This window comes from Marmota marmota, unplaced genomic scaffold, assembly GCF_001458135.2.
Source record: "Marmota marmota marmota unplaced genomic scaffold, marMar, whole genome shotgun sequence".
NCBI lineage: Eukaryota > Metazoa > Chordata > Mammalia > Rodentia > Sciuridae > Marmota > Marmota marmota.
This window is the reverse complement of record NW_026000249.1, coordinates 4,464,881-4,490,688: the sequence shown is the minus strand read 5'-3', so window position 1 is coordinate 4,490,688 and position 25,808 is coordinate 4,464,881. Positions and strand designations below refer to the sequence as shown.

At 35.1% G+C, this 25,808-nt stretch overlaps 1 protein-coding gene across 3 annotated transcripts in view; it reads right to left on the bottom strand.

Annotated features, from left to right (window-relative positions):
* Glra2 (glycine receptor alpha 2) overlaps positions 1-25,808 on the bottom strand; it is a 177,459-nt gene that overhangs the window by 115,209 nt on the left and 36,442 nt on the right. Inside the window, exons 2-4 of one of the 3 annotated variants that reach the window (XM_048796399.1) lie at positions 19,844-19,911; positions 19,685-19,752; positions 11,443-11,666 (exon numbers count right to left, since the gene is read on the bottom strand). In XM_048796399.1, coding sequence (XP_048652356.1) covers positions 11,443-11,666; positions 19,685-19,687 — 227 coding nt within the window. In that variant the 5' untranslated portion in view covers positions 19,688-19,752; positions 19,844-19,911. The remainder of the gene's footprint in view (positions 1-11,442; positions 11,667-19,684; positions 19,753-19,843; positions 19,912-25,808) is intronic. The other 2 variants (XM_015488164.2, XM_015488165.2) reach the window with 2 other exon arrangements.

The window sequence follows — 25,808 nt, the reverse complement described above, 5'->3', positions numbered from 1 at the left end:
AGTGAGATTCTTGAAGGAAAAATACTGTTTGAAGAGAAAATGAATTTTCAGGTAGACATACAAATTTTAATGAGTGATCTGCTTGCCTAAAGCAAAGATTGCTAATGTGCTATTTTGGGAGTGTTCATTCTAATAGTTATAATAGACTGTCTTGTTTGGAGAGGAAGGACAAAAGGATGTTTCTGTGTTTTTCAGGAGCAAGGGATATTGCTGTTGTTCCTGTGTTGGGGACCACATTTTACACATTATGCAGGACACTGCAAATAATGTTACACAGATACATAAGAATGCATGGAACTTATGGTATTCCTTTAGCATTAAAACACTTAGGAAAAATGAAAAGTAAAGTGATAATGTATTAATAATCATAACTCTCTGAACACCTGCTGTGATTTAAGCACTCATTATTTTATAATCATGAAGTACCATCACAGAAGGCAGATAGTATTATCTCCATTTTTTAGATAAACTAATTGAAGCTCACAGAAGTTAAGCCATTTTCCACAAATCACAAAATCAGTAAGTTACCAAAGATAGACTTGAATTCAGCTTTAATTGATACCAAATTCCATTTATTTCTCATTCTACCATAGTTCTTCCTTAAGAAAAGTGCTTGTTATCAATTTATCATCCTTTGTGACTCCAGCAGAGTTAGTCATAGACACCTTAGTAATTTTGTACCTGCTGAGGGATACCCCTTTCAATTTTTTCAGGAATCCATAATTCTCATGACTTATCCTTTTAACAATTTCCTCAGCCTTCCATGGTCATCTGAGGTCCTGGGTGGTACACTCAGCTTACCAAAAAGAATTATTTGATCTTGACTAAATCACTGGCCTCAATCCATACCCATACCTTCATTCTGCTCAAAGTTTCTATGATTCTAAACTGTAAGTGAAAGTGACCAGCTTGAAGGATTTCATCTAATAGATGAATGTATCCTCTTGAATATAATGAAAGCTTTAAGTGCAAGTAATAACACTTCTTAAAATAGGAAGTTCCTAGCAATCTGGGCAGGTAGGTGAGTTAGTTATTGCCCCCACAGGGCTTTGTCATCCAACATCCTAGATCATAACCTTTTTCTCTTTTCTTGAGAACATAAAGCCTTACTCTACAATGTAGATCTATTGAATCTTTTCTCCTAATTGTACCTTGAAATTTCTGAACCCTATGACATTCTAACATCAGGGAGGTTTGACAGGATACATCAAGAGTGAACAAGAGTGTCATCTTAACTCACCTAGGCCTTAAGTGAAATTAGCCTGGGGGCAAGTTAGAAGTCACGTTAAAAATGCGTCATTAATTACGACCCACACATGAAGAGAGGGAGGAAAGAAAGACTCAGGGAATCAGTGGAAAAAATACATTGCTAGACTAGTTGTCTGATCAAAACACCCTTTAGCATAGTAGGTTTCACTATTTGATTGGCATACACATCACCTGAGGGGACTTTTTTGGAATGCATATTCTTAGGCAGTATTGATAAGGGGCATAGGTGACACTGAAGCTGCTGTTCTGGAGCACACTTTAAGAAGCACTACTTAACAAGAAATATAGAAAAAGAATCACTACTTCAGGATGTCCTAAGGGATGATTTTACTGTGATGTGATAGACTAAAAAGGAGAAGGTTCAAAAAAGTAAAAAGAAAAAAAAAAAAAAACATTGAGAAAGGGGCCTGCAATTTTTCAGTAGCATTAGCAATCTCTCTGGGAAATGGTACTTTAATTAGACACTAAGACAGGGCAATTAGCCTGAAGTAGGCTGCTAAGTGATTGGACTAGGGCTTATAAAATAAGGGGACTGGTTCAGGGTCCCAGTCACAATGGAGAGGCATGGTGATAAAATCAGTGCAGTGACACCAAAGTCGCAATGGCAACCAATAATATGGTAGATGCTGCTAGAAGACTGGGAGAGCTGCTAAGAAGGATGGGGGGGTTGCTGGGTGAAGTAGAGAAAAAGCCAAGAACAGTTTCCACATAACACATTAATGTGCAAAGGCTAAAAGTGGCAGAGGAGCTCTACTTAGGGTAGTGGAAGTATATCAAGTCACTTTCTCTGGTCCCTGGAAAATCAGCCACTGATATATTTCCAAAAAGGTTAGGCAAGTGGCTGCTACATGCACTGGATAAACAGCAACAAAAATTTTTACAAAAGTTCATAGTACTACTAATAAAGGAGGATTGATCATGTAGGAGGAGAGAATGTAGAAAGACTAACACTAGGTCCTCAGGAGGGACTGGTGTTAAGTGTGACTCCTCCTGAGCTGTAACTCAGTAGTTCCATTCAGCAATATTTTGGCAAATATTTATTGAGCACCGTGTACCATCAGACACTTGAAATAAGACAGTGTTTTTTTTTTTTTGTCTTGAAGGAAATCACACTTTAATGTCATATAGATAGATATAAATATCCCAATAGTTGATAATTTATTCTTAAACTTGTCAAAGTTTTTCCCCATTTAAAGAATTCCCTTTGATAATGTAAATCAGACATATCTAAACTGAATCAAGTGAAGGGCCTATAATTATTCCTTTGAGGTCTTAAATAAGTGGTCACACTGATTGAGTAGAGCAGGTAACCTATTCTTACAGACCTAGATCCTGAGAGGGTCCTTTGGGTCTGTCAGAGAACCATACCTTGAAATAATCATTCAGTGCTTCTGAATCAAAACCAAGGTATGTACACAAGGTACTTAATCCACAGAGAAAAAAAATACTTGGTACAAGTTTGGCCAGGCAGCAAAGAAATTAAATTTTAAAACTCATTCTGAAAGCTCTGTAATGAGATGACTGCTTTGAACACACTCATCATGTAAAGCATAGAGATTGTTCTGTCCACTCTATCCCTGAGCTAGTCTCTTGGTTCATGGACAGGCACACATATGGCTGTACCTGATAAGGCTTTCCACATAAGCAAAGTTTGAAAAATTAATGGTGTATAAATCGATAAGAGGGCCAAAAAGATGTCAGTATGTCCCTGCTTAAACCCTCTGAACTCCCTTGCTGTTACAGATAGGCAACCAGTTGACATTTGGCTAAAGGTTCCACATGACTATTAACATGCAAATCTAGGAAAAGAATAATGTTTTAAATACAGTTAGTCATTTCCTCTTTTGTGTAACTCAGTTGATAGACTCCCTGATTCCCTACGCATATCTTCAAGAACAGACTTTGATTCGGAAAAGTATCAAAAGGAAGGATGAAACTAGATAGAAAACAGAGCTCAGAATATGTGGCCGGACACCAGAGATAAACTATTTTTTAATATTGTCTAAGTCTGGATCTAAGCCCCAAGTTGATCCTAAGCTGTATGTTTAGATTCTTTCCTGTCTTTTAATTCCGAATAAGCACTTGTGCTGTTTTTCCCTGTTGACCTTGGATATGAGGAGATGAATGGTAACACTGCCTGGCTCATCAGCTGTTCTACTCTCCCCCACTAAAATCCCAGTGGCTGACTAGGAAGGTCCATGTTTACCAAACATTGTAAAGGCATCATAGAAAATACCCATATGCATTGAGCAATACTAGCTGGGAAGGACAAAAATATAATATCTGCTCCCATCTGTGTGTGGTCCCTTCAGAAAATGTGCACACATATGGTTGGCCCATGTTAATTAAGTCCAAATATGGATTGAATTCAACTTGGAGAGTAACTGATAAATCTGCAGCTAAAACTTTTCCAAATGCTTTGATATTTCCTGAATAAAAATATTTCAAAGGTGTTGAATAGGAGAGGGCGAAATTGAACACCACTAGAAAAAAACTCAAATTATCACAGTTAAATAATCAATACTGCTCACATTTTAAGTTTCAAAGTCATTTCACATCTAGTATTTATTTATAGACCCAAACATTTGTCAATATAACATTTTATTAACCTGCATATTAAAATAATGAGAACTGACTTGACTTTTGTCACTACATGTCTATAGCTATTTAACAATGCCACTGAGGTGAAAAAAGAGAAAAGTGTGGTATAGCAGTTTTCTTAACATTTTATTTAGGATTGTCTTACTTTTGGAAAGAGGGAAAAGAGAAGAAGTGCCAGCATTCTTGGGAACTGAATATGGATTTGAGAAGACCGAAGTAACTTAGTACCTGTTGACAGCTGAGAACAAAATACTTGGATAGTATTTTGCTGCATTGTGACTTCTACTGTAGTAACTGGAGGAGTGTTGCTGACTAGTATTTATGGTGGCAAAGGTTATATAGAGAATAGAGTTCTGATCAGATGGTAGGATGGTTCATTCTCAATTAGGTAACATTTTAAAAGCAAGTATAATTCCTCAGTTTACTCTTAACAACCAACTAAAATGGGAGATACATTTTATACATACATTATCTGAAAAGAGATGAAACTATATCCTCTTTTATGAGTTATTTTCTTCCCAAAAGGAGGAAAACCAGGGCAAGGAGAATATCCATATGCTTTGTATTAAGTGAAAGATGAGTGGAGCCTGGATGGTACAGGTGCTGTTTAAAGGAATGTATGTATATATAGGTTAGGGAGGATGGGAAGAACTGTCTCCCCACTTTCTCTCCCTTTTCCTATAGCCAACTCAAAAGTGACTAAGACATTTATTTAACATTTTATATGAATATAGAACTGGAAAAACAAATTTAGCTCAAAGAAAGGTTAAATGACTTCTTTTCATTGCTTAGTAATATTGGATTAAAAATCCTCCTGACCCTTAGAACTGACATGTGCCTCACTTCAGTAGCATCTTTCTTTTTAAAAATATTTTTTAGTTATAGTTGAACACAATACCTTTATTTTATTCATTTATTTATTGTTATGTGGTGTTGAGGATCAAACCCAGTGCCTCACACGTGCTAGGTGAGCACTCTACCGTTGAGCCACAACCCCAGCCCAGTAGCATTCTGTCTTTAATCCCCGATTCCATCTTTTGCTTTCTATCTTTTATCTGATCACTCAAATTTTGAAATATATTCCTACTGACATAACACATCAAATAAAATTTTTATTTCATTGTCCTTTGAAATGACTGATTGATCAGCTATGGGATGACTTTGTTCTAAAAGTGTCACATGTGGAACTTCACATAATTATATATGCACTTAATTATCTGCATTTCAATAACTGTCCAATAATCAATGTTGTGCCCTCTACAATACAGATGTTGGTTTGTAATTTTAAATGCCCCAAGCAAAGAGAAAGTTGTTGGTGAGACTGCTGAGCTTTGCAGATGGACAAATTTTTCCCATTTTAAAATGAATTACCTTTCCTTCGGAGTATGTGCTACGAGAAGGCAGTAAAGGAATCCATGGGTCTCATAAGAGCTACAGTGATATTATGCATGTTTATTTTGGGATTAATGCCATCCAGTGAGTCTTTCAAAATCAGAAAAAAAGCCCATATGAACCAGGAAGAAGCCCATGTCAACATAAGTTAAGCAAACTTACCAGGATCTCTGATTTTTCCCTTGCTTTCTTGTCACAAGAAAATTTAGGTTATAAGTAATAGCAGACTAGCCTTTCACCTCTGCTGGCTCAAATAGGCCACATGCTTCCCTTAGCCTACGTATCCACTTAATTATTGAACCAGTCAACCATCTCTGTGTATAATTGGCTAAAAGTATATGAACCTATAATTCATTAACATGTTTAAAATAATATCTCATGAATACTCCTGATTGAACCAGATGGTACAAATGGATCTAGTTTGTGGTTTTGAAATTTCTCATTAAGGAGCTCAGAACTGTTGGTCATTGTATAACCTATACATTGAATGTTTTAAAGCTACCTTTTTATTCAGGTAGTCAATGCCTCCCTTTTCCACTCCCATATCCAGTTACTATGTTCATGAGTTGGATAATGAGTTTGGGAAAGAAGGGTTCCAAGATCCAAAAGTATTTGAGAACACACCACAATGCCTTTTTTATTTTGTATGTGGTGCTGAGAATCGAACCCGAGTCCCGCCCGTGCTAGGGGAGCGCTCTACCGCTGAGCCACACTCCCAGCCCAGAACCATTCTTATTTAATCATCAGGAAGGAGTTTTGTGGTTTGGGAGGGGGAGGTCATGTTAGGTTGCAGACTTATGATAGAGCTAGAAGGAACTCTAGACTGTCTGTTCTCCTGATTCGACCAGGTTTTATAGAGGAAGCAGACAAAATGATGACCAATGGGGCTGGAGAGGCTGTTCTGTGATCCTAAAGGATACAGTAAATGATGGAAAGAAGTGTAGAGCTCACATTGCCCTGAGCTACCATCTTGCTATTTGGTCTCTGTGCAATCATCTGAAGAGCAAACTCTGATGCATGCTAATGAAATGGAAAGTTACTTCCAAAATGAGGAGAATGTTCCTATTGCTAGTCCAGTCAGGGAAATAGTAGAAGACTACTAGTTGTCCCAGCTTCCATGTATTTCATTGACTGATTTCCCTCTTTTCCTTCAAAGGAGGATAAGATCTTTACTGTTATGTTTAAAACAATATTATACCCCATAGTGCATCTGTATTTATGAATCCAATAAAGAACTCAACTGAGCTTTATGGCCCATTATGAGAATCTGTCAGGTACACAACACACTTTCTGGACTTTAATACTTTTACCCTCAGCTGCACTGTTTTTGAGGGCCCCCCTCTAATATTACCCACTCTGCATCACATAGCTCAACTCCTTCTGAATCCACCAGCATATGTGCATGCCAACTCCTCCCACCATTCCAACCTTACTCCCCCCTAAGAAGAATGGAATCATTGTGGTTTCCATGGCATTTCCCAGCACTTCCCTGAAGACTTGCTGCTTAATTCTGATGTGGGCGCTTATGTTACAGTCATTAATTACTGCATTAAGTCAAGTCACAAAACTAATGAGGATTTGGACACAGAGTTAGAAAATGATAATGTATTTTTTTCCTGGATTATAAGATATAAAGATAAACATGGTCAAAATATTCAGAGATATGAAATCACAGCTTTTCATAGCTAACTTACAGCAGAAAATATAGGCTTCTGTGTCTCATCAAAATTGGGAGTAAGATAATCAAAACATCACCATTGGTAACATTTAGGCAGGCCTCACTTCACTGTGCATTTTATTTTCAGCTCTGACATCTAAATAAAGAATGTTCTTTTTTTCCTTATGGCATAAAAATCATTCTATAACTAAAACTAGAACCTTTTGAAGTTCTTGCATCAGACAGTAGGATGAGTCAAGAATGCAAGGCCACATGGGAAAAGTTGGCCTTTATGTGTGTGGATAGAGTTAGTCTTAGGATTATTTGGAGAGCACGGTTGGGTGTCTGTCTATACTCCACTTACTCTCAGTGGTACCTGTAAATCTTTCATCAGATGGAGAAGGTATGTCAGTCCCCATGGGTTTTGTATTACAACTAAGGGACTCCTGGGAGGGTACAAGACTGAATCATCAACACTTGGAATCATGAGCTGAATCAAAAGGATTAACAAGAAAATTATCACCAATGCTATAAGCAATAGTTTCAGGTCCAATAAAGGTTGATAATGAGGTAAGCAAATAGCTTGTTGATATGGGGTGCTTTTGTGGAGGATCAATTCCATTATTTATAGGTTGGGGAACTCCCTAAAATTGCAAGTTAGCATGTGGCCCCTGGGCACCTAGTCAAGTCAAATAAGACACTGAAAACAAATAAAAATTTCCTCAACAACTTCACCTTAGGCATAACCATTCTGGAGGCATACAACAAATCTAGAAGCAAAGCTATTGACAGTTGGAAGGCATAGCCACTTTAGTAATGATAGAAGACTTTCCCCCTTAAACAACAAACAAAAGAGCTTAAATGCCCCAATACACAAAATATGTGTACAGTTTTAGGGAATTTCAAGGATCTATGGAGTTTTCCCCTTGCATCAGTTTAAGAACTCCTCCTAATTTGTAGGTTTATACTCAAAGTGTGTGTCCTTCCCATTCTTTAAGTTTTGAAATTCTGAGGAACTATCTTGGTCAGTATACTGTTTGTCTTAGAGTCTGAAACAGAAAACACAATCATTAAATTTGAAGAAGATACCAAGAGCCCTAGTGTGTATGACAGTACAACTTTTGAGTGTGCATATATCATGTATTATACTCTACTAATGCTCATAACTTAATTCTCTCTTTTTCTAAGCTGAGAATTCAGAGAGATATCCTATTTCTCTAAATCATAGCTAGTGTTGAGGCCAGATTCTCAAGCTTGAGAGTGTTTGACTTTAAAGCCCATGTCTATGATAATATTGGAAATAATCAGGATAGCATTCAGCTTTCAAAGGTTTAAACTCAAGTTTAAGGCCAAATTAGCTGTGTATAGTTGATATCTTAAAGGTGCTAAAACAACTTTGCTGAAGTTCCATTAGGAAGGAATTCCCCTGCACACTCAGGTTCAGAGTAGGCGTCTCAAATGGTGCAACAAAGTGAATATTACCAGATGAATATCTATCAAGGTAGAACATACCATAAGATTAAGTCAGCAACATAGTTTTGGTGACTAAATATGTCTACTAATGCTGATGGGTCAAAAAATTTTGAAAGCAAAAATGTTTAGGTAATTCATTAATCCTTCTGAAAATGGTGGCCATTAGTTTGCCATGATAACAGATGGAGGAAAAAGTGATGGATTTAAGATTCCACACATGGGATTTGTTTTATATAAAGAAGACTTTCTTCACAATATGACGTCCTCACTATTCTTACTATTGAAAATAAGTCTCATATCAGCTCTATTCAGCTTAGTATGAATTTAGGCCAAAGTGTTCCCTCTCTCGGGGTATTTGCATTGTTAACCGGAGTGTGCAGGGAAATTCCTTCCTAATGGAACTTCAGCAAGATCTTTTTAGCACCTTTAAGATATCAACTATACACAGCCCATTTTGCCTTAAACTTGAGTTTAATCCTTTGAAAGTTCAGCTGGGCATATATTAATACTAATTACTCCTTGGCCTCTAGGTAAATTGAGTTCAATGACTCAAATACAAATGTTAGTACTGACCCCAAAATTTCAGCAATATTTGGATCTCACAACTTATTTATGAAGTTAGAACTACTTTTCTTTTCCTGGTTCCCTATTCATTCCTATTACTTAATTTATCATGTGCCTTGTTAAATTGGAGTACTTCCTGGGCAAGGACTCTATCTTACTTAGCTCTGGATTTCTAAGCCCAGCATAGTGTCTGGCTCATTGATAACCTTTCTGGGCAAATAATTAGATTCCTACAGTTCAAATTTGTCTTTAAAGTGACATCTCCATTTCTCCTTCAACAAGGATTTTTCCTCAGGTCAGTGTATACCCACAATGAAGGAAAAGTCTAAGCCAGCCTGCCATAAGACAAACCCCACCCAATCCAAGCAATTTTTAGGACATTTTAGAGCCTGTAATTTACTACACTTAGGAATCAGAGATAACAAGAATTGCCTATGGATCTAAGTCTGCGGAACATTATATCTTTTATTGTTCTAGAATGACATGCCTTCATAGTAAAGAAGGAAAACAACAACAACAGTTGTTTCATTTTGACAGTGTACAACACCAGATATTTACTAAAGAAAACACCACCCAAGGCCCAGAGGATTAGCTGAAGCAGCTGATACCCTGTGCTGCTTTTTATAACTCTCCTTTCCAGCACCATGCTCTACATATGTCCTGTTTCATCAGGTCACATCAACTTAGGTCATGCCCACTATTGCATCTTACACCAAACAAATGCATCACCATGCAGAATATTCTTTCCTTGAAAATTAAGTGGACATTGGGGAAGTTTCCTGGTTCTTGTACAAGCACTTGGCTTTGCTACATTTTGTAAGCAAGCCCCTTTCATTCCACAAGACACTGGGGCTATTGGCTACTAGCAAGCTGTGAAAATATTTGGTATAAGAATAGAATATGCAATAGAGAACCAAATTACATATATAGTTGTTTGAGATTCTGATGATGTTAAGTCTGTAAACTTATTGAAATTATTTGCAAGAATCCTACTTGTCCACTTTTTTGGGGGGGTGGGCAATGAAATTGGAGAGAAGAGGGTATTCTATACAACACCTTTAGATGCCAATAGTTGTTCATTATACCAAAATATCTCTCTCTTATATAGTGCATTGTCTTGGCCCTTTGGAAGATGTTTTTTAAAAGGAAAAATCCAAGTATCTCAAAAATCTTACTGTTTAAAAACAATGTTGATTTTAAATACAGATATCCATAAGTTATTTTTGGAACATGTAATCTATGTCAGATATTATAACAAGTACATTTTAAATTTAGGAGTTTGCAAACTATAGCCAAAGGACCAAATCCAGTCCACCACCTGTTTTTGTAAATAAAAGTTTACTGAAACAAACTACATCCAATGTTTGTATATTGTCTACAGCTGCTTTTGAACAAAATGCCAGAGGTGAGTAGTTGTGAAAGAAGTAATTGAGACTGTAAAATTTCAAATACTTATAATCTGTCACTTTAAAGAAAATGTTTGTTGTCTACAGTCTTTTATTCTCACAAATATACTCAGAGATAAATATGGTGTTTTCCATTTTATGATTAAGGTAACTAAGCATTATAGGTCATGTAGCTAGTAAGTGCCAAAGCTTGGGTTTGAGTCTAGATTTATCTGATTTCAAAATTTCATGTTCTTATGCTATACTTATTGAATGTGCAGCAATAACCAAAATATAAGGTAGGAAGAAATAAAAGCCTTACAGAGCCACAGAGAAATTGCTATTAGAATTCAGAAAAGGAAGATATTATTTTGAGCCTGGGGTGATAAAGATTCTGAAGAAGATCATATTTTAATATAAAATTTAAAAATGAATATCAAGAATCTTCTGTCCCAAGTCTAAGCCCAAGAAAAGTTAACAGATCAAGATCATATGTTTAAGTAGAAGCAGAGATTGGAATAAAGTCTCTACTTACCAGACCAAAGTATGCTGTTAAACATGCTGAGCCATTGAGATTTTTTGTGTGTGGTGAAATGACCGAATTATTGAAATGAAAATTCATACATTATGCTCAACGGCAATTAAACTGAAGGAGTATTTATTTATTTATTTATTGGTACTGGGGATTGAATGCAGGGGCACTTTACTGAGTCCTCTTTTTAGTTATTTTAAAATTTTGAGACAGAGTCTCAATAATTTGCTTACTATGTTGCAAAACTTTGCCACAGCCTCCTGAGTCACTGGGATTACAAGCATGTGTCACCTTGCCTGAATGTGATTCCTTTATCAAGGTCTTCCAAAGTACATTTGGTCAGATATTTACACAATACCATCACCTACCCACAAAACTACATTTGTGTTGTGGAGAATCACACTTGTGAGATTATAGGAATGTCTTGTACTCTCCACCAACTTTAAGATTCAAATGATAAACAAAAGAACACAAATTTGAAGCCATATACATCCTACCCTGAAGAAATAGGCACCTCTAAGCCAGAAGAGAAATAGAGAAGTGAACATGTGTAACCAATGGAGGCTTACCTGATACTGTAGAGTACTTTGCCATTTTTTGAAATCCGCAGCAATTTGTTGTCAGTGGTGACATCATGGAAGTTGGCACCCTTCTCATTGGCAAAGAACAAATCTGGTTTCCAAATGGAGTCTAGCATGGATGGGTCCAAGTCCAGGGAATCATCCGGGTACTCACTGTATGCCAGTCGTGAATCATTCCACTGTTGTCTCAGAAAAATATTCACTCGGTAGTCCTACAGAAATGTCATGCACAAGAGCTCCTTATTGACTGTCCTGGCATAAGAAGTCTATTTAAATTTCCCTCTCAGTCATCTCTCTGATTTGATAGAGTGTTTGTTGCTGAATAAAGCAGGCTGAGTATATCTTGGTCAAAATAAACCACTCAGTTCTATTAGGATTGGAGCCAGAGGGGAGGAAGAAGGAAGAGGCAGTCAAACCATAACACAAATGGAGCAGGTTGGCTTGGCTGAATTTTTATGCTTAAACTATTATTTCTGGTGTGAAATAATACTAACTCAAGTTGATTTTGCTGTAGAAGAGGGTAACAAGTTCAGAAGTCTGGGATGACATATTGTTAAATAAAACTGATTCGTTTTTCCAAATCAGAAATGAGACCATATCTAGTCTCTTTATGCTTGATGTTCTGGGCAGAAGAAAAGCCATTATGTAATTTTGGAGGGAAAAATTTGAAAAACTGTGAGATGATGGCCTAATATTTTAAAATATCATCAACATACACATTAAGTCGCTTCATAATGACAAAATAATTCTATCAGCTACTTTCAAAATTCTTAATTATTTTATCATTTTCTCTGAATGTATACATGTAGCCAGCTTAATGCTTCATCCAGAGATATTTTTTTTATTTTTTCCCAATTTGAACGCCTTCTTGACAAAGGTGTTCTGCCTTGTGGGAACCTCAGGTATACACCTGGCATTCTCACTTGATCTGGAAACTTCCTTCTATACTAATGAATTAGCTTGGGGTAGTGACTGCTTTCCTGAGAAACTCTACTAAAAGTTCTTTAGGTTCATGGGAAACTGCTTCATTTGATAATCTAGACCCTGATTGGGGTTTCATCAGTATTCGCTAGTCAAGCAGGACTATAATTTCAGAGCTAATAGTTTTCCATTCTTACCATTTGTGGTTATTTAAGGTGATTTATTACCACTAGCTACATTTCCACATATTTGGCATGTGGATTTTTAGTCATTATTTATCTTACTTTAATGATGAATAACTTGTCCTGGTTTGCCTCAGAACTTTCCAGTTTGGGCCCTGAAAAATCTCTTGCTCAGAGCACTCCCTCAGTCCCAAACCATTTCCAAGGGGTGTTGGTCATTATACCAAGTATCATGGAGACTACCTGGGGTAGCCAGTTTTGATTAATTCCCTCAGGGCCAAAAGAAAAATAAGTTTTAAAGATCAGTATATATGGAAAAAAGCTTCAATTCAGTTATTTCTAACTATTCACTAAACTTCCCAAATTCCAGTGAGTTTTTTTTTTTTTTTCCAAATGCGTCTCCTGTTGACAGGCTCACAAAGCACTTTAGAAGTGGCAGTTTTTGGGAAAGGTGCACAATGTGGGCATAAAAAGGCAAATAATCAAATAGTTAATAACCACTGAATATCAGTGATTAAAATATGTCTCATTTTGAAAGGCTGTGTTATTAAAAGAAAAAAACCTTGAGGTCCTCCATTATATAAAACAATGATATTCAGACTTGGAAAGTGTTAGTAGGTGCCCTTTATTTGGGATTTTTGCCAGCCTGAACAGTAAATTCTGAAACCCAAGCAGGTGCTGTTGTGGGCCTCACTAGATTCCCATCCCAATCTGATTGCTTACTAGCTCCCCCACTGAGCAGACCATGGGAATGACAGAATTTCTAGAATTGTCCCAAGACCCCAGGAAGTTGTGACTGAAAAGAGATTAATATCAGGACAGTGTCTCCTTGGGAATGGAGTGACTGGAAACTTGGTAGTTTTGTGTGAGTAGTGAGTAAAAACATGTGATTCGTGAAAATAAAAGAAGTGGCTATTAAAAATATAAGCTAATTTATATGTAAGTATACACTAGATACATCAGCTGTGAGATTTTCTTAAGTTTTCCTGAGGAGGAAAATGCAGTTTCCCTAGTATTTAACACCCATTCCCTTTTATTTTTCTAATGTAAAAACAAGCAAAATTGTGTAGGAGGAGTATTATGCTTGTTTCAACAGAAAATAGAGAAAAAAATATCCCCTTCCTTAGACAATTCATAAGGTACTGTAAATATGGGAAGTAATGGTAACTGAACATAACAGAGGTGAGTATATTAAATATCTTAAACTATTGGCAGGCAAGAAAACCCCACCTCCCATCCAGGAAGTAGTCCAAGGATGGAAGATGCTATGAGAAGCTAGACAGAGAGCAGAGCACTGGGCAGTAAAATCATCAAGAGAACCTCCTTGTAATTCTCCTAAGTCTAGGAGAGTCTAGAAATTATATTAGTGACATGCATCCTGAAAACAGTGACCTTCAAGAAAATATCTCAATAAAGATTTTCACAGCTAATATATATCTTTTTAGAAAGTCTTCTCCATGAATGTTCTCCAGTGTTTCCTGATTTTGTTTTGAATTTTATATATAGAAAATGATGAAACAGTTCCTCCCAATATGAGAACTTTAAAAAGAGCAGTGAGTCTATTACATCAGAGTAAAATCATTAAATGTCTAAAGATTAATTTAAAATAAATTAATCCATTATTTGTAAGCAAGGAGAAGTATAAAACGTAGAAGAGAAAATATATTTTATGCCACACTTACAGTGATTATATGAAATAAGACATTTGCCAAACTATTTGAATGTAAGTATTCACTCCTTTCAGTGTAGGTAATTAAAATTTATCCATAATTATGTTTATGATATACATTATTCTAAAATAAATAGCAATGCTTAAATATCTTTAAAAATATAAAAAGACACCCAAAGATATACAGAAGTAGATAACCAAAGAAAAGATTTTCTGGAGCTGTGCCTATGTAATTCTTCCAATTCACTGTCATTTTCAATATAGGGAAAAATTTGACATCTGATATTTATCTATGCATCACTTCTGTTTATTTATGGATAGGTTTATTCCCTTGTGATATTCCAAACCACAAGAGAATACTTATATTGTTTTGTAGTCTCTCTTTGTCTTTATTTTTTGCTTTAAGGTTTAACAAAATATTAAAGTAGAAGTAAATATTGAGAAGCATGTTTAAATGCTGACAGAACTTTTTTTTGCACTGCCTTCTCTCTCCAGGGACAGATTCTACTTCAAATAAATGACATGTTTTCTTGTACTAAAATTTGTTTCCCTATGATTGACTATCTGGGTACTAGATTAGGTAATGGAAACATTCAAATAATATTCTTTTTTATTTATTCAAAAGCTTTGTGTAAGCCACATCATCTTTATTCTTAACATAGGTAATGTAAGTACCTACATTCTATATTATTATTTAGTGTCAAATTTAAAATTTCTCAAGTTTTTCTCTTTTAGTTGCCTTCTAATGCTATGTCTACTCTGTAAAGATTATTTCTTTAAATTGAATTATTTTGACACAATTTAATTTAGTATTTTCATTTATACATTGAGATTACAACACTCTCTCATATATACTCTTATTAAACCTTACCTCTCTAATTATATTATAAAGGTATCAAATATGAGGATTTGGTGGGGTGTGCTGGGGATTGAACCTATGGGTGCTTAACCACTGAGCCACATCCCCAATTTTTTTTTTATTTTTTATTTTGAGACAGGGTCTTGCTAAGTTGCTGAGGCTGGCTCTGAACTTGCAATCTTCTTGCCTCAGACGCCCCAGCTGCTGGTATTGTAGGCATGCACCACATGCCCAGCAAGGATATTCTTTTTTGACTTGCCACTGTGCTTTTGTGGCACTTCAGTTTTTATCTCTGCCTACACTGCAGTAAAATTTTCATAATCTTAAAACACTGTTAGCTTTCATATGAGAAGTTAAGTTTAAAATTATGGGGCGATGTTTCTTTATGATGAATTTGGGATCAAGGCCATCTCATATATCAAATTAACAAAATGCCATGTTTGTGGTAGTTTTTTGATTCTTCCTTAAGGCATCAGAAAAAGAAATATACCCGTCTGTTTTTTCCTTATCAGTTAGTATCTTATGGTTTGCTTATGCAGCTGTAGAATGAAAGGAAACAGTGTTGTTTTAGTGGCTATAATAGAACACATATTCTAAGAGGAGGCTGTTTCTTAATCTGAGTTCCTCAGGAATGTGATTTCAGATCAGAGGTAAAGTAACTCTTCACCCTGCAGCAGTAACCAGCAGAGAATGGGAATTTACCCTTAGGGCCAGAGTTCAGGGGAGCCAGAATTATATTCTAGAGATGTTCTCTTAGGAGACACATTTGTATACTTTTGTCTCTCTCTGGAAATGTTCTCTGAGGGGACATATTTATACACTTTCAGCTTTCTCTTCTATCTGGTAAATAAGTAGAGAGGATCTGCTGCTGTGTCCTGGGTAGTGTTCCCATATCCAAAATCACTCACTGCCTACTCACTTCCCTCCAAGAAGTCATTTGGAAGCTGAGAAGAGAGCATTTCATCTCTATTTTCTGATGACCTAGCCTTGGGAAGAGCTGCTGCATATAGATCGTAGTAAACACCCTTGACCTTTACTGACATAACTGATACTCTCAAACTATGTTCTCACATCAGGAAATAGGGGATTGCGAATCTATTCCCTGTTCTGTAAATTCGGTTGTTATCAGACAGAAAGCAAAGAAAATGGTAAACTGACACTCCCAAAAGAATATCACTTGTCTCATTATATATCCTTAATAGTCTTCTAAGTTTTGGGGACCATACATAATTTGTTCCACTGAATAATCTAAGCATAGGGTAGGGTCAGTTAACAATGACTACCAACAGATTTCTGTGTCTCTTAACACATATATGTATTTTTAAATATTGTATATCATTTTGATGATCCGTAAAATATTCCTTAGAGTAATACAAATGTGTTGTGTTGTAATTACACATCTCCAACACTCATGCAGCAAAGAAATGAGAATTTTTACTGGCTGTGTTAGTAAGCCAATACTTTTTGGGCAGGCAGTATCAATAAATTAGTGGTATTTCATTAACCATAAGAGGGACAGATTATATAGCCCGAAAAGAAAAAAACTACAATGAGTTCTTGAAACAGATAATTATTGGCTGTCCTTTAGAAACAAACATCCCAACTAAATCCTTCAGTAATACTCTCTGGGGTGAAAGTGAGGTGTGGGGGAAGAGGAAATTCAACATGTTTAGAAACTTGAAATTCTGAAGCATTCTTGAAAAAAAATCATTACAGAAGATGTAGAGAAAGCAAAACTCTTATACCCCCAAAATAGCACCAATCAATGACTTTATCACTGCATAAAAGCTAAAGTTTCTGACTCCATCTAGAAGTCGTTCAGGAAAGAATCTGATTCTGCTTAATTTTTTGACAATATTTTCCAAGTAAAATTCTGTTTAATATCAGTAAATTTATGGATGGTAGAATCTTAGTGTGTTTATAAAGGAAGCTCGGGCTGTAGTAACACTCTGTGAGGGTGCAATGGACTATGTATGTCCTCTCAAAATTCATTGTTGAACTCCTAACCTCCAATGTTATGGTATTAGGAGGTAGAAACTTTGGGAAGTAATTTTGTCATGAGGGTAGACCCTCGTGATTGGAATTAATGTCCCCTTAAGAGGGACCCCAGAAAATGTTCTTTCCACCATAAAAGGATACAAGGAGAAATCAGCTGTCTTTAACCTTGAGCGATCCCTCCCCAGAACCTAACTATAGTGGCACCCTGATCTCAGACTTCCAACTTCCAAAACTGAGAAACTAATTTGTGTTGTTTGAAAACAACCCAATCTATAATACTTTGTTACAGCAGCCAGACCTGATTAAGATAGGGTGCATCAGGTGGCTTCCCAGGGAGGGCTTTACCTATCTTGGAAAACAAGACCCTTCGCTAGTAGATCAATTGTCACATTCTTGTGTGCATCTGAATAATGACTATTTAAATATTGATGCCTTAAATTTGGGGTTGGAATTTGGCCCCAGACTATTTTTATAAATAAAGTTTGATGGAACACAGCCATATGCATTTGCTTACTATTGTTTTTTTTCTTAATTTTTTATTGGCTCTTTTTTGTTTATGGCTCTTTTCATATGAAAAGGAAGGATTGAGTAGTTATGACACAGATTATCTGGTTTTCAAAGTCTTAAGTATTTACTGTCTGGCCTTTTACACAAAAAGTTTGCCAATCTCTACTGTAGGTGGTATGAGAATTTCTTCTTTGCCATAAGCATGATAGAGTTTCAAAAAAACCACATTTTTGTAGTTTAACACCAAAGCCATAATTGAAGAAAATAAAATATATTTTCAAAGCCAAATGAAGCTTGTAATTACATCAAAAGCTAAGAAGTAAAATAAAAGAAGCACAATACACATTAATTTTCTAAACATGCAATTCAATCTATCTTATACAGCAGAATAAATAGGCTGTTGATATTATCCGTGAGCAACAGTTTCCAAGGGTTTTGGTAGGAAATATGACAAAGGACACCTATTAATTGTCCAGGAAGCACCTAAGCAGCCCATTTATGAACACCTTCACTAGCTCTTAAAGACACAGGAAAATAGGGTATCAATGACTTCCATTTTCATCTCTTTAAATGTTTAGCTTATTTTTGCATTCATGAACATCAAAAAGGTACACAATTACATTTTTGATTGAGAGTAGGATGCAATGAGGAGATTTAATCAAAGCAACTTAGGAGTCTTAATTAATGCAATCAGCATTAGGCCGTGCAAATATCGTCATTGAATGCCATCGTGTAAAGTTGGTGACAGTGATTTGGGCTACTAGAAACTTTGCCCCTCTCTTATAAGAATAAAAACAAGAAGAGAGAGACAGAAACTGAATGCCAAGACCAGAGTTGGATTATTGTTTCTATGTTTAGCATTTCTTGTGAGTCATTTAATAACCCTATCAAAACTGTCTTGTTTAGATAAAATTCTTAATGTACTATACAGCCTGTCAAGGTCCCAGAAATATTGTTTCTAGACAATATTGTTTTGGGGTATTAAAATAGGTAGTGGAGATGCATTATGTTTAATTTTGCCAGTGAAAGGGAGAAGTAAAAAGTCAATTAATTCTTTCTGGCCTCAAGAATACCACAAGTACAGTAATTTATTTAACATGATCCTAGTAACCTAAAAGAGAAAATTCTTTAAAAAACAGAAGAACCATACTTTTCACTTCTCAATGTCATTATTTCATTATTTATTTCTTGAGTATTTCTAAAACATCAGCCACCACAAATTTTGGTCAAATTCAACTATATTTTATTTGGGTTTCATCTAATGATATGAGTACATAATTTATAAAACATGAAAATTAGAACCAACTGATTACGGATTTAAAACAAATTGTCTGGATACCAAGAAAATATTTCAGTCAAAATGTAATCTCCATACTACAGTCTAGTACTGAGTAGGTGGGGGTAAAGCTGAAGATCCAATAGGCAATATGACCATAACATTTATTTATAAGACATATTGGTGGATTTTATGATATTTGAAGTCTTTTTCAAATATATGAAAGATGTTTGCACATGCCCTATGATGAGCTTTTCATTAGTTTTATGTTTGGATTTTATTTGAAAATCCATACATACGATGCAATTGCTATGAACTTGGTACTACTTTACATTGCCAACAAAATTGTATGGGCATGGGTGTGTGAGTGTTTGTAAATTCAGCCTCATGGCTTATATCTTAAATGTAGACCATAGGTAGGCTTGGCTATTATTAAACCTTCTATTAGATTTAAAAGAGTGGTGATACCAAACAGCTCTCAAACTTTTAAATTTATACTTATGAAACACTGGAGATGCACATATTTAAATACTCAACTATACACCATACTTATATTGCTAACAATTCTACCAAAAAACTAACCAGGCATCAAATGTTTCCAAAATTTCTCCTGTTTGATAAATATAATATCACTGAATTTTAAATAATGACCACTTGATGTATGACTTTCCAAAATGAAGGAGCATAAAGTATTGCTTTTTTGAACTAAGCAAACTGGAAATTGGCACTCAGTAAATGTTGCACAAATATGCAACAGAGCCCTTTGATCTCGTATCCCATTCCTTTACACGATGGCTTCAATGCTCAGTCCCACTCACCATTGTAGTTTCTGCTATTGACCCAAAGCTGTTGATAAATATGTTGCAGGTAACATTTACAGGAGGCCCTGCAAGTTGAACAATAGAAAATTTGACAGGTTTTGTTCATGGCATAATTGAGTCACGTTTTTCTCTTGCCAGTGGCATTATAGCACTTACCATGGTAGTTTCTGTGACTGATCCAAAACTGTTGATAAAAATATTGCAAGTAACGTTTACTGGAGGACCTGTGGAATGCAATAAGAATATTGCAAGAGACATTGAAGCAAAAATACAGCTCCATCAACATCTGTGCAAATGGCTAGAAATGTAAATAAAACTAAAATGATGATGAGATTGGAAAAAAAGTTACCTAGAAGCACATGATGATAACATTCCTACTAGTATTTTGGCTAATGATGGTTAAGCAATGGTAACTTACCCTGAAGAGTTTTGAATTTGGAAAATATAAGCTAAGACTATTTAACTGAATTCATTGGTACAATTTGATATTGCAGTAGTCCTTTGGTTTGGTAAGTGGTTTTCTTTGCCCTTAGGATCATCAACACCATGGGCATCAAGAGTGGGTGCCCCATGAGGATGAAATAGCCTGGGTCATGAAGTCAAATTGGAGCTGCATTTTGGATTATGGATGAGTCAGGATCATCCACTTCGTTTTGCATGATACCCTTTAAATCAATGTGTTATTTTGAGTCTCTTGACACCTCTGAATTTGCCCTTTTCCTTCTTTATATATTTTCACCCTGATGAAGAAATGATGTACAGAAATACAAAAGCCAAAGAAATTTAACTTATTTTAGGAAAATTCAAATAGCAATATAATTTAGTGTCCATTCTGTTGTCTGAGTAAATGTGGTGTAAAGCAAGGATTATCACATCTTATATAAGCTTTGAACAAAATAAGTCCACTTATATCTTCAGAGACCCTGGGACTAGGCTGACCCCAGCTTTCTTTTCCCCTAGCCTTTCATCAACAGGCAAATCACTGATGATTCCCTACTTCATACTTTGCTGGGGAATTGTTTATTTCCTTCATGGAATTTCCTCTTAATGCTTTCTGAGATAAGAAAATATTGCCATGAACATCTATTCACTCATTGCTTTCCCCTGTGGAAATTTGTCTCTCTTCCCGCAGTGAAATCTCAGCAGCCCAGTGCAAGCAACACCCTAGTTGGTTCTGACTCAATCAAGTGGTAGGATCTGAATGAAGAGGAGTTTGGCTTCAGGCCTTCCTCAAAGACTGGTGGTAAAAACACAAGTTGTGGCTGCATTTTAAAACTCTACAAGTCCAATTTGGGTTGTTGAAATGAGGAGAAAAAATTGGGGTAAAAGAGTCTTCAGGCAAGATCTTTTAGTTAAAAAACAATAAAAGCAAGGAGTATTTGTAAAAGAGATATAAGTTGTTTTTCCTTTTAACACCTAATTTATCTCTTTTTAATAAAAATGTGTATTTTTAAAAAAAGTGTTTGCAGGCATACAACCACAGGCACCACATTATCAAAGTAATTTTCAGTTGACAGTTTTGAAATACTCCAAGTCTTTTAGTTTAGCATCTGCCAAGATGAGTTCTCCATGGTCACTTCCTACTCTGCTTGATTTTATTTTTGTCTTTTGATTACTCAAAACAAAACAAAAATGAGTCTTTCTCTTTCTTGGTCATATATTCTATTCTATAACAAATTTATTTTTCTGCCAGTAAGAAATAAAAGGTAGGGGCAAGTCATGAGAAATTGTGTATTCACTTTTCTCTCTCCCTCCACAAAGAGATCATTCGTTTTAGATCATCTAATTCAGGCTGGAAAATTTTTACGAATTTATATGTGCAAGATAGAATATGAATGATGGGGAAGAATCAGGAAAGAAAAGAATTGTCATTCTAGCATCCTTTTGCAATTCACTTTGGAATATCATGTTTTTATTGGTGTATATCAATTATACAGAATAGTGGGTTTCATTGTGGCATATTGGTACATGCATATAACATAATTTGATCAATTTTACCCCCAGTACCTCCCCTTAATCTTCTCTCCTCCCTTTCTCTGTTCCCCTTCTTCTACTTTATTGGTCTGCCTTTCTACTTTCATGGCACCCCTCCTCCCACTCTCTTCCCCACTAGCTTCCATATATGAGGAAAAAAAAAACATTCTACTTATCTTTTAGAATCTGGCTCACTTTGCTTAACTTGACATCACATTTTAACAGGAGGAACTTGAAAATTTAAACCTTGGTTGTCTTGTTTTGTACATTATCTGTCTGGTCTACTGAAATATTAGAAGAATTTACAAGACTGAGTCATGCTATCATTTACTTGTTATTATCCTTGCTGGTAAATGGCAGTGTAAGTATATTGCTGGAACTCGAAATATTTTAAGCTATCATATATTGGCACACTGTACTAAGTATATTAAAAATTATCTACTTTAATTATCACAAAGGAGGAATTTTTACTGCTCTAGTAAATGTTTACAGATGATGAAACTCTTCAGAGAGGTTAAGTTACTTGATTAAAGTTACACTGCAGTAATTAGGAAAGCTGAGACTCAACATCTTGTCATTTTGGTTTCAAAAACCTAAACTTTTGCTCACTTTGCTACATTGCCTTCATGATGCAATGTCCTTCCTGAGTATTTACTATTCCTCCTGTTATTTTATATATTTCTTGATTCTTTACATCTGTCCTCTTCAACCTTGAGCATTTTATTTTTAAGGTTCATTTGCACTTATGTATAAAACCTTGGAAAGAAAAAGAGTAAGCTCTTTTTTTTTCAGCAAGCTATTTTTAAATTAAGGGATAAACACATACATTTATTAAGAACTGACACACATTAAAACCTCGCTGTGTGCCAGTGAGTACTATACTTCATTCCTCAATAATTAGTTGATACCATGCCTTGCATTTTGGAAAAAAATACTAAGTCATAAAGTTGATTAGCTAATTTTCCCTAGGTCACAGAGTTTGTAAAATTTCTGAGGACAATAAAATTATCCTAATGATAGAATCTGCCCAAATATGGTATTTGTTCTGCAAGTTCTTTGAGTTGAATGATAGGATTAATTGTTTTCTTTCTCTTTCAAGAGTTACATTGCTATGTGACAATATAACATCTGTATTTTAGCCTAATAATCTGCTCAAGTATTCTGATTGACAAGATGTTCTTAGATGTGATCACCAATGAATGAATGTGTTCTGTAAATGTATGAAAAAGCAGTTTATACTAGTTAACCTCATTTAATTGATCTATTAGCAAAATGATATTTCAAAATAAGTAGAATGATAAACTGGGGAAAAGAATGGTGTAGACCTCTAATCTCTCATATCACCATCTTCCCCTTCCTTCTTTACTAAGTCCTTGTCTCCTCTCTCCCTTCTCTCCTTCCTCCTTTCCTTTTTTTCTTGCTCTTGTTCCTTTTTGCTTTTGTGAAATAGAGCAATCTGGCCATAACTTACTTGAAAGGTCCTATGTTGAATCTATTTATCACTTTGGCTAGTATTGACACCTTAACAATATTGTCTTCCTACCCATGAACATATTTATATTTCTTTAGGTCTTCATTAATTTTTCAGCAATGTTTTGTAGTCAGTGTAGAGATATTTTGCCTCCTTGATCCAGTTTATTCCTAGGTATTGTATTATTTCAGATACTATTGTAAATGGAATTTTTAATATTTCCTTTTCAGATTGTTGGTTGCAATTTACAGAAATACAACTTATTTTTGTGTGGCAACCTTATATGCTGTAACTTTGATGATTTATTTATCAGCTCTAGTAGCTTTGTATTCTTTGGGTTTCTTTTTTCTTTTATGTTATTTTTCTTTTTTCTTTTCATTACTGGGGATTGAACCCAGAGACACTATACCACTGAGCTCCATCCTAAGCTTGTTTTTATTTTTATTATTTTCATTTTGCGGCAGGATCTGGCTAAGTTGGTAAGGCAGGCCTTGAAGTTGCAATCCTCCTGCCTCTCCTCTGTTTCCCAAGTAATTCTCTAGGGCTTTCTATATACCTGACCATGTCATATAGGAATAGAGATATTTTTACTTCCTCATGAATTTGGATGCCTTATATTACTTTTTATTAATTAGTTATTCTGGATAAAACTTCCAGTACAACATTGAACAGCAGTAGTGAAAGGAGGCATCATTGTCTTATTCCTGTTCTTAGAGGGGAAAGCTTTGATTCTTTCTCATTGAGTATGCCTCTTAGTAGATGGCTTATGGTTGAGTCATGTTGTTAACTTTGCATTTTCATAAATGGACTCTGTCATATTGTTCCTGTTTTTCTGAGTGTTTTGAGGATTTTGTCATGAAAGGATGTTGGATTTTGCAAATTCTTATTCTGAATCAACTGAGATGATCATGTGGGTTTTTTTTTCTCCTTCATTCTATTAAGATGATGTATTACTGTGTTTTGATTAATTTTCCTATTTTGAATCACCTTGGCATTCTTGAGATTTCTCAATTGATCATGGTGTACTATCAGATATGACTTGCTAATATTTTATGAGGATTTTTGTATCTGTCTTCATAAGGTATATTATTTAGTGATTTTTCTTTTGGGGGTCTTTATCTGGCTTTGGTATATGGCCTTATAAAATGATTTAGGAAGTCTTCCTTCGTTTGTTTACTTAGTGGAATAATTTGAGAAGTGTTTGGTAGAACTCACCATATAAGCCACCTGGTCCTGAACTGTTTTTTTGTTAGAAGATTTTTAATTACTGCTTTAATCTCTTAGTTATTATATTTTTGTTGAGATTTTCCATTATTTCTTTAATCAGAGTTAGTGTGTTCCTAGGTATTTTCTGTTCCTCTCAGATTATCTAATTTTTACATAATCTTACAATTCATTTTCTTTCTGTAATATCAGTTACAATTCCATTTTTAATTTTATTTTAATTATCTTTTATCATTTAGATAAATATGTCAGTTTTATTATCTTTGAAAAAAATTTGGTTTTGTTATTCTCCAATTCCTCTTCTAGTCTATTCTTCTCCACTCTAATCTTAATTATTTACTTCTGCTGCAAGCTTTGGGTTTACTTTGCTATTCTTTTTCTAGTTCCTTGAGGTCTAAAAGTAGATTATTAATATGAGACTTTTTTTCTTTTTTAATATAAGCATTTACATCATAAACTTCCCACTGAACACTACCTTCACTGCATCCTATTGGTTTTGTTATATTGTATTGTTTTTATTTATCTCTAATTTCCCTTTTGTTTTCTTTTTGGATTCATAGTTTTTTAAAGAGGGTGTTTATTTCCTATTATTTGTGAATTTTGGAGTTTTCCTTTCTTACTCATTTATAGCTTTTTCCAGTATGGTTGGAAAAGATACTATTTATGATATAAATCTTTTAAAATTTATTGAGATTGTTTTGTGGCCACATGTATGCTGTATTCTGGAAAATGTTCCACATGTACTTGAGAAGAATGTATAATCTGCTGTTGGTGGTGGACTGCTCAATATATGTTGTTTAGGTGTAATTGGTTTATATTGTTCATGTCCGCTCTTTCATTACTGATCTTTATGTTCTATTCACTATTGAAAATGGTGTATTGAAGTACCCAACTATTATTATAGAAGTGTTTATTTTTCCCATTAAATTTGTCAATGTCTGTTTCACATATATTTTGGAGTTCTGTTGTAGGTAATTAAAATATCTAATGAGCCTATGGAGTATGGTACATACATTAATGCTAACATTAGACGTAATGAGCCAATCAGTATATAGATTAGGAAGTAAAGTCCTGCATTTAATCATTCTGTAGTAATTGGATTGGTGTTGCTTCAAAGAGAATGTTAAATAGTATTAGTTCTGTGGTGGCCAATGTCACAATTAAGAATATTATTATAAAGATTAATATTGAAATACACAGTTGCTTATGTTTAGAAGTATATCTTGTGCTATGTGTGGTGGCACATGCCTGTAATCCCAGGGACTCTTGAAGCTGAGACATCAGGATCACAAATTCAAAGCCAGCCTCAACAACTTAGCAAAGCCCTAAGCAAATTAGCGAGATCCTGTCTCTAAATAAAAAATAAAAGGGGCTTAAAAGGGACTGGGGATGTGGATGAGTAGTTAAGCATTTCTAGGTTCAATCCCCAGTACAAAAAAAAAAAAAAAAAAA